The sequence below is a fragment of the Penaeus chinensis genome, chromosome 21 (genome assembly GCF_019202785.1).
Source record: "Penaeus chinensis breed Huanghai No. 1 chromosome 21, ASM1920278v2, whole genome shotgun sequence".
Lineage (NCBI taxonomy): Eukaryota > Metazoa > Arthropoda > Malacostraca > Decapoda > Penaeidae > Penaeus > Penaeus chinensis.
Window position 1 is genome coordinate 25,308,881 of NC_061839.1, and position 7,500 is coordinate 25,316,380.

Below are 7,500 nucleotides of genomic sequence, written 5' to 3' on the forward strand. Positions count from 1 at the left end.
GGAGTCACAGTTTACAGTACTATGTATGTCCACGGGATTTTCATTCAGGATTTTCATGAATAAAAGCTGTATAATAAGGATACGATTATTAGTACGAAAAGAGAGAGAAAGAGAGAGAGAGAAAGAAAGAGAGAAAGAGAGAAAGAAAGAGAGAGAGAAGAGAGAAAGAGAGAAAGAGAGAAAGAGAGAGAGAAAGAGAGAGAGAAAGAAAGAAAGAAAGAAAGAAAGAAAGAAAGAAAGAAAGAAAGAAAGAAAGAAAGAAAGAAAGAAAGAAAGAAAGAAAGAAAGAAAGAAAGAAAGAAAGAAAGAAAGAAAGAAAGAAAGAAAGAAAGAAAGAAAGAAAGAAAGAAAGAAAGAAAGAAAGAAAGAAAGAAAGAAAGAAAGAGAAAGAAAGAAAGAAAGAAAGAAAGAAAGAAAGAAAGAAAGAAAGAAAAAAGAAAGAAAAAGAAAGAAAGAAAGAAAGAAAGAAAAAGAAAGAAAGAAAAAGAAAGAAAGAAAAAGAAAGAAAGAAAAAGAAAGAAAGAAAAAGAAAGAAAGAAAAAGAAAGAAAGAAAAAGAAAGAAAGAAAAAGAAAGAAAGAAAAAGAAAGAAAGAAAAAGAAAGAAAGAAAAAGAAACAGACAGAAAGAAAGAAAGAAAGAGAGAGAGAGAGAGAAAAAGAATGTTGCATATGTAATAAAAGAATTAATGGAGAAGGTGGAAGATGGGAAAAAAAAAAAAGAAAAAAAAAAAAAAAAAAAAAATCCAGGGGGGGGGGGGGGGGTCAAAACCATATCACAAAAAATAAAAATATGTTGATAAAAGAAAGCAATACAAAATATTTCACAAAAATAAAAGGACCAATTTAGACGACATTGACATTTCATTTCCCAGATGCATTTGAGTTTCCAATTATCCGAGTTCAGTCATAATAGTCCGGCCTTCAACTAGGATGTTGCTCTATCTCTATTCCCCCTCTATTAACCTCTCTCTCTCTCACATACACACAAACTTTCTCTTCAATACCCATTTATGTACCCATGAGTATTATTAACTGCAACTGATAGGTAATTGCTCCAAAACTATCAATAGCACTTTTTATCATGCTAATGGTACATCTAGTCTGTTCTATTTTTTTACTATGTACTATTAGAGGTAACCCTGGTTGCTTTATAGATGTTTCTATTTGGTTACTATCGGAGTACTTATGAGTATATTCATCAATACTTGAGGGAATCTTTAGGTATCAAAGTACTTACAGTACTAACCATCTCTGTCTATATCTACATCTATATAATTTTGTCTACTATTCACATAGAATTGTACAGTATGATGTATGACTGCACACCTTTGTGGCATTAAGAATTTAATCTTAATCTATTATGTACTTAAGTCTTGTAGTACTTCTCTCTGCAGTCTTCTTGCATCTTACACAGGACCTGTGATATACAAACTGCTAATACCAATAGATTTTGATAACAACAACATAGAGGCTATAAGCAATTGGAGAAATATCACAGACGATGATTTTGTTGTGTTTGTTTGGTCTACTTCCCGGGTTGCTGACTTGGTATTATCTATGAAAGCATGCGAGATTCTCTTAGGTAAAGTACTTTAACTTGTTTTTATAAGAGGTTTGTCACTGTGTATATACACATAAAATGTGATATCTTTTTAACGGTCTGCTGTAATTGACATTTCATTGACAACTCTCTAAATCACACCAATAATGTTTGGCTGACAATACCCATAATAAACAACCAGTCATTTGTGTACTAAAAGTGCTTTGTAGATGAATTCCTTCCTAAGGTAGACAACAAAACAACAAATTGGTGGTTATATATTTACTACTGATTTTACTACAAATACCATAAAATAAAAGATTACCTACATCTACTAATGAAAATTGAATATACTATTAAAAAATTATAATCCAGAACATGACAAAAGTTATCCAGTCCTAATGCATTGAATATCTGAAACAAATAATTGAAGATCAAAACTTTTGTCTTGTTCCTCGTACTGTGTTGAACCATGATGTGGAATCTACTGTATCCTCCACTTATCATCCAGTTGAAAACTTTCATCACAAAGGATGCAATTCATTCCACGCCATGTATTCAAACCGACACCATCTTAACCTAGGGGACAGAAAGGGGCCAAAACAGCATCTTGCCTGTGAATCTATTATATGTCAAGCAATACACCATCCTGCCAAATTACTAAAAAATCATTATTGTGAAATTTGTACTGAGATCCTTTCACTTCTTTTTGAAAGCATCAGCTGATACAACTCCTGTAGCTATAAAGACTTCCCTCAAAATCTTCTTCATACATGTCAACTCCTGCTTCAAGTTTTTGTATTTTGCTTGTAACTCTTTCTGCCTTTCTTCTTCAGCAGTTATTTGGACCATTATTTCATCATCTTCCTGTTTCTTTTTCTGCCTGTAGCGTAATGCTGCTTGCTTGTTTTGTTCCTTCTTACGCTCACGTTTGTTTTCTGGATAAGGTGCTACCCGAGCACTCGCCTTACGTGACTTCCTTTTGGTGGGAGAACGTGAATATGAATGCAATTCTGATCTGTTCCAATCTTCCTCAACAAAGGGGGTTGCATCAGCTGGTGACAGGGCAGTCTTGTCAATGGTAAGAGGTGATGGAGGAACTCCAAAGGATGCTTCACTTGGACTCCATGTAACATCAGAAACTGCATATGGTGATGCCCCCGCTCCAGACTTCTCAGATTTTGGTGAGTAAATGTTAAGGAAGGATACGTCATTGTTAGACTGAGCTGGAGAGACACTTCCACAGGATGGTACGGGCGATGGAAGGGAAACAGGGGAAGCAGGTTCTGATCCCCATGATGAGACATCAGATGCATCTAGCTGAGAATCAGGGGTTTCCAGTTGAGAGAGCAAGTCTTGGAAATCTTCTACCACTGATGAATCAAGCTCTTCCAAATGGGGTTCATTCCCAACTATTTTCATCCATTCATCAAGGAGATCATCAGCTTCAGCTAGACTAGAGTCTTGATTGTCAGGCTGAGCAAGCTGGGTCTTTTGTGGTGGTACAGCAGGGTTCATCTGGACATTACTGCTAGCTTTAGGAATATTGAAGTTTGTGACAGTTTTGTTCTTCATGGCTGATGTAGGTAGTACAATGACCTTCTTCACATTAATGGTAATTTTGGGTGGCTCAGAAACTGGAACTGAGATTCTCTGAGCGGTACTTTCTTGGGGCTGTAGTTCAGACAGAGGGACAAGCATGTCTTCTGGTTTGATGGTATTGCTGTAGTCCTCCTCTTCCATGCCATAGGCCAGAACTTGAGTGGTGGTAGAGGGAAGCTCTTTAAAGTTATTTGGCAGCATGACATCTTCAAAAAGACCATCGTTGGTGAGGCCCAAGTTGTCACGGGTCTCCATCCAGTCTGGAAGTTCTGCAAGTTGAGTTTACCTTTTGTTAATATCTCACCCTAACCTCTTTCTTTCTTGCATTCATGCACATCTAATGCAAATCTTGATCCATTCAATCGTTGATATAAGCATATGAACAAAAATAAATACTGCTGGAACTTATAACTTTTACACATTACACTAGTTTCCTCATCATAAAGTCATGCTCTTATTAACCATCACTCAACTATAAGAAGAGGGAAGAGCTTGTCAAAATATTTACTATATTTGGTTCACAGGTTCATTATTCCTCAAAGCTAGATACTGAAAACTGTGCTGAAAAAACAATTATCTTTATAATGAAATTAAGCAGTAGTTCTGACAGAGCCATCAATATTATATGCTTAATTGTAACTATCACTTGAAGACATTCTGTTCAACATTAGGGCTTTTATTTTGTATCTTATACTAAATAATCATGTCCAAAGCTCTCTGTTATAACAGCACGTTAAATATTGAAACAAACTCAGATTGAGAGTACTACAAGGAACCTTTCCAAATTCTAAATATTTGTATTGAATCCATCTAAGAAAGAAAAGAGAGAGAAATATAAAATACACGAACCAAAGGGAGAACTGGATGTTGCAGCATTTTGAATCGTGGCAGGATGCAGGCAGGTTGCTGCCTTGGCCCCGAAGGTAAAATCCTGCTCAGCCTCAAATAGCCATTCGGCTATTCCGTTTGCATTGTACTCCATGGCTGTCAGATTTCTCGGCTCTTCTCGATAAAGTGGTTGTTGGTGATATCACCAAAGAGGTGTGTAAAAACCTGTGAAGAGTAAAGAGAGTAAGCCTTATGCTAATAATCAGCAAAGAATCGTAAGCCCTACTTCTGGTATAAATGTATGTATGTATGTATGTATGTATGTATGTATGTGTGTGTGTGCATATATATATGTATATATATATATATGTATATATATATATATATATATATATATATATATATATATATATATATATATATATATATATATGTATATATATATATATATATGTATATATATATATATATATATATATATATATATATATATATATGTATGCATGTGTGTATTACTGTATGTATGTATGGATGTATGGATTACTGTATGTGTATGTATGTGAATGGGTGTGCGTGTGTATGTATGTGTACGTATACATCCATACATACACACACATACATGTACCTGAATAAAAATTAATCAGATATTTTCTGGCTATTTTCAGTAAACAAATCTACATGATTATATGAGGATTAGAGAACACAAAATATTAATAATAATAATAATAATAAAAAAAACAACAAAAAATGTACATTTTCAATACCTCATGGTATCTCCTATAGCATCCTGCGTGATTCACCACAGGAAGTCTTGGACAAGCATCCTCGGACGTCATGACTAATACGTACTTTCAAGTGACGTTTAGAAAGTGAACTAGACAAAGCCACATCCTGAATGTTTAATGACTTTAAAGTTCCAAACACAAGGAGCTATACAGTAGATAGGACATACAATAGGCATAAACTTGTATCCTGCATGATACATGTTCAGCTCTGATGTCAAACAGGAAGTGAACTATATCTTATCTAAAAGATATCATCCAGATGATCCCAAAATAACTATTACAAAGCCCGACAGGTAATGACTGCATAACCTCTGAGGTTTGCATGTAATGAGATAATCTTAAAAGCAAAATGCCAAGTGCCTGGCGAGGAAGCCCCTCATGCATGCACGATTCGTTTCCGCGAATCCCGCCTGACATAAGGAGCCTCTCCTCCATCACGTGATTAGCATGTGAAAGACAATGACAAATGTTCTTGTTTTTTTTTTTTACTCTGCCAGCCTGCATTCCATCAAGTCTGAGTCCGACATCGAGTTACTATTGAAAGGGGCATTGTTTAAAAGTTTGGATCTGACTGGTTTGTTTTCAGGAGGCGGAAATATTGCAAAATCATGGTGATAGCTGGGGTCAGTAGCCCGAAGGCGAGATTCTGACATGACGAAACCTCTCCTCCTTTCCTACTCTGTTAACTCTCTTAGGATCTAATGTACATGGACAATATTAATATACTCACTCCATCATGATTGCGTTGTACTGCGCACGAGGCGCGTGGGCCTTTCGGAAAAGGTTAGGCGATCATATCGGCAACGATAGTTCGGGGGATAAAAGTGCGTGTTGTCTCTTCGTCGTCATGGGGGAAACTGGTTCCTATTGGTAGAGTACGTTCTGATTTGTAAATATTTCCCTATTTCCCAGCGCTCCCAAGCCTCTTTCTCATAGAAAATATGTATACTGAGCTTGTCAGGTCCATAGATTTTGATTTCAGCCATTGGCATAGCGTTTTGGGATTTTCCGCTATAAAAAAATTCGCGGAGGTTTTGGGAACTATTTCCTCTCGCGGAATATCCAACGTGTTGTGGCGGTGCAGCGGTTTGGAATGTAGTTTTACCTTGGAAAAAGAGTAAAAAAAATCGGTATTTTTCTAATTTAGAATAAAAAATATAGAGGGTTTAGATATACCCCTATATAAGATATACTATCTATCAAAGAAGTGTACTTTATTAGCAAAGAAATTTTAAAAATTTATTCTGTATTTAGTCTCAAGACGAATGAAAAAAAGGACATAAATTTTCCAAAGTAAAAATGAGGGTCAACATTGCATCACATTGTGCACTTTTACCGAATAAAAGAAAAGGAAAATCATTTAGATTCGAAAGCTACGCGGACCCGAGGAATCAATAGATGCAGATACAAAAATCCCGAGACAAATTTTTATCCTCATTAAATTACGCATCAACCTCGTTTCGCATAAATATGGCCCCAGCGACCTATTGGAAACCTAACCAGAATTTTATCGTTCGAGAATCGAGCGAATCGCTGGTATTAATTAAAAACCGAAATAAAGCTTGGGATGTATATATTTAGTTAAAAATATATAAAAATGGCCCGGTATAATTGATCGCGAGGAAGACGGCCGTTGATTGGTCGCGGGGCCAGACGTGGGTGGGGCTTAGTCCTCACAACAAATGATGTCATAAAATCCATAGGGTAAAAATAAAAACGCAAAAAAAGTAACAAAAAAGAATTAAAAACTGCTGCCTTGATGAAGCGAATTCTGAGCCGATATTGAAGGAATACGCGGCGAGAAGAAGTGATATTAGGCTGTATGTGTGTTGTGGGAGGGGCCGTTGTGAGTCTGTGCGAGTTTTTCTATGATTTTTTCACATGTCTGGAGACGCCAAGTACATCAGTCTCTACTACAGCCTTGTTCACCAGGGAGCCTCCGATTTCTACAAGGAAATCATCAAAGGTAAGCGTCTATAGCGCTTCATACTGTCGTTTTCTTCGTATTTCGCCCTCTAACTTCCTCTACATTTGTATCTTTGACCGTGAGAACGCGAGGCTGGGCTGTTTTGCGGGACAAAAGGTGAGAGGAAGACTCTGCCGGGAGCCTTTCTAATGCCTCCATGATTTCTCGTGTCCTGTCTTTGTTTACTCCCCTGGCAATCACGGCCGTAAATCCTCGTCCCGTGCATGATGCATCTGCTTGCACACACCGGCACTAAGCTTCCCTCTGGAGGGAATCCTCAACCAGTTAATGGAGAATGGAACATACTTCCCATGGGAGAGAATTTATTGATTCCGGAGGGAAGGCAGACTTTTTTGTTGATATAACCTTGGGGGCTGGAGCCTAGTTCACCCCTCAGCAGCCACCTAGACCTGCCCAGTTCACAGGATACTCCTTGGATACTCCTTCCCAAATCTTGGATGTCGATGCTGCCTCGTTCCCCCCGTGAGTCTGCTCTGTGTCGTGTGTTAGTTTATTCCTTTCTTTCTTTCTCTGTGGCTTGGTGTCTGTGCCCAGGCCTGTCTGCTGGCTGGGAGGCCACATTAGGGCTGGGGTGGCAGGCAGCTCCTCCCTGGCTGCTGCCCTTTTCAAACCTTCTTGGTGCTGGGAATCAAGGAGGCCTGTCTGTGGGGGGACTTAGGCAGAACAGGAGCAGGTGCTTGATGTGTGGAGTGTATGGAGATAGGTTCAACTTGCTGTTTTGTGGGTTTATGACAGTAGCAGTTGGGAATGGAATGCCC

The 7,500-nt window shown here is 37.8% G+C and overlaps 2 protein-coding genes across 3 annotated transcripts in view; one reads left to right on the top strand and one right to left on the bottom strand.

Moving 5' to 3' along the window:
- Nucleotides 1-1,807: 1,807 nt before the first annotated feature.
- LOC125036675 lies at nucleotides 1,808-5,641 on the bottom strand. The gene is made up of 3 exons (XM_047629481.1): nucleotides 5,486-5,641; nucleotides 3,992-4,195; nucleotides 1,808-3,411 (listed from the first exon to the last, which is right to left on the bottom strand). Exons 2-3 carry the CDS (start codon nucleotides 4,122-4,124, stop codon nucleotides 2,240-2,242), a joined length of 1,305 nt encoding a protein of 434 aa, XP_047485437.1. The 5' UTR covers nucleotides 4,125-4,195; nucleotides 5,486-5,641; the 3' UTR covers nucleotides 1,808-2,239.
- A 595-nt stretch (nucleotides 5,642-6,236) lies between these two features.
- The window catches only part of LOC125036674 (zinc finger protein 358-like), a 25,852-nt gene continuing 24,588 nt past the window's right edge, over nucleotides 6,237-7,500 (top strand). For both annotated transcript variants that reach the window (XM_047629479.1, XM_047629480.1), the window contains exon 1: nucleotides 6,237-6,721. In XM_047629479.1, coding sequence (XP_047485435.1) covers nucleotides 6,637-6,721 — 85 coding nt within the window. In that variant the 5' untranslated portion in view covers nucleotides 6,237-6,636. The remainder of the gene's footprint in view (nucleotides 6,722-7,500) is intronic.

Bases quoted from the DNA above. Each gene is read 5' to 3' on its own strand.
- LOC125036675 (XM_047629481.1), bottom strand. From the start codon at position 4,124: ATGGAGTACAATGCAAACGGAATAGCCGAATGGCTATTTGAGGCTGAG. The intron at 3,412-3,991 runs GTTCGTGTATTT...CTCAACTTGCAG, and splicing joins AACATCCAGTTCTCCCTTTG to AACTTCCAGACTGGATGGAG.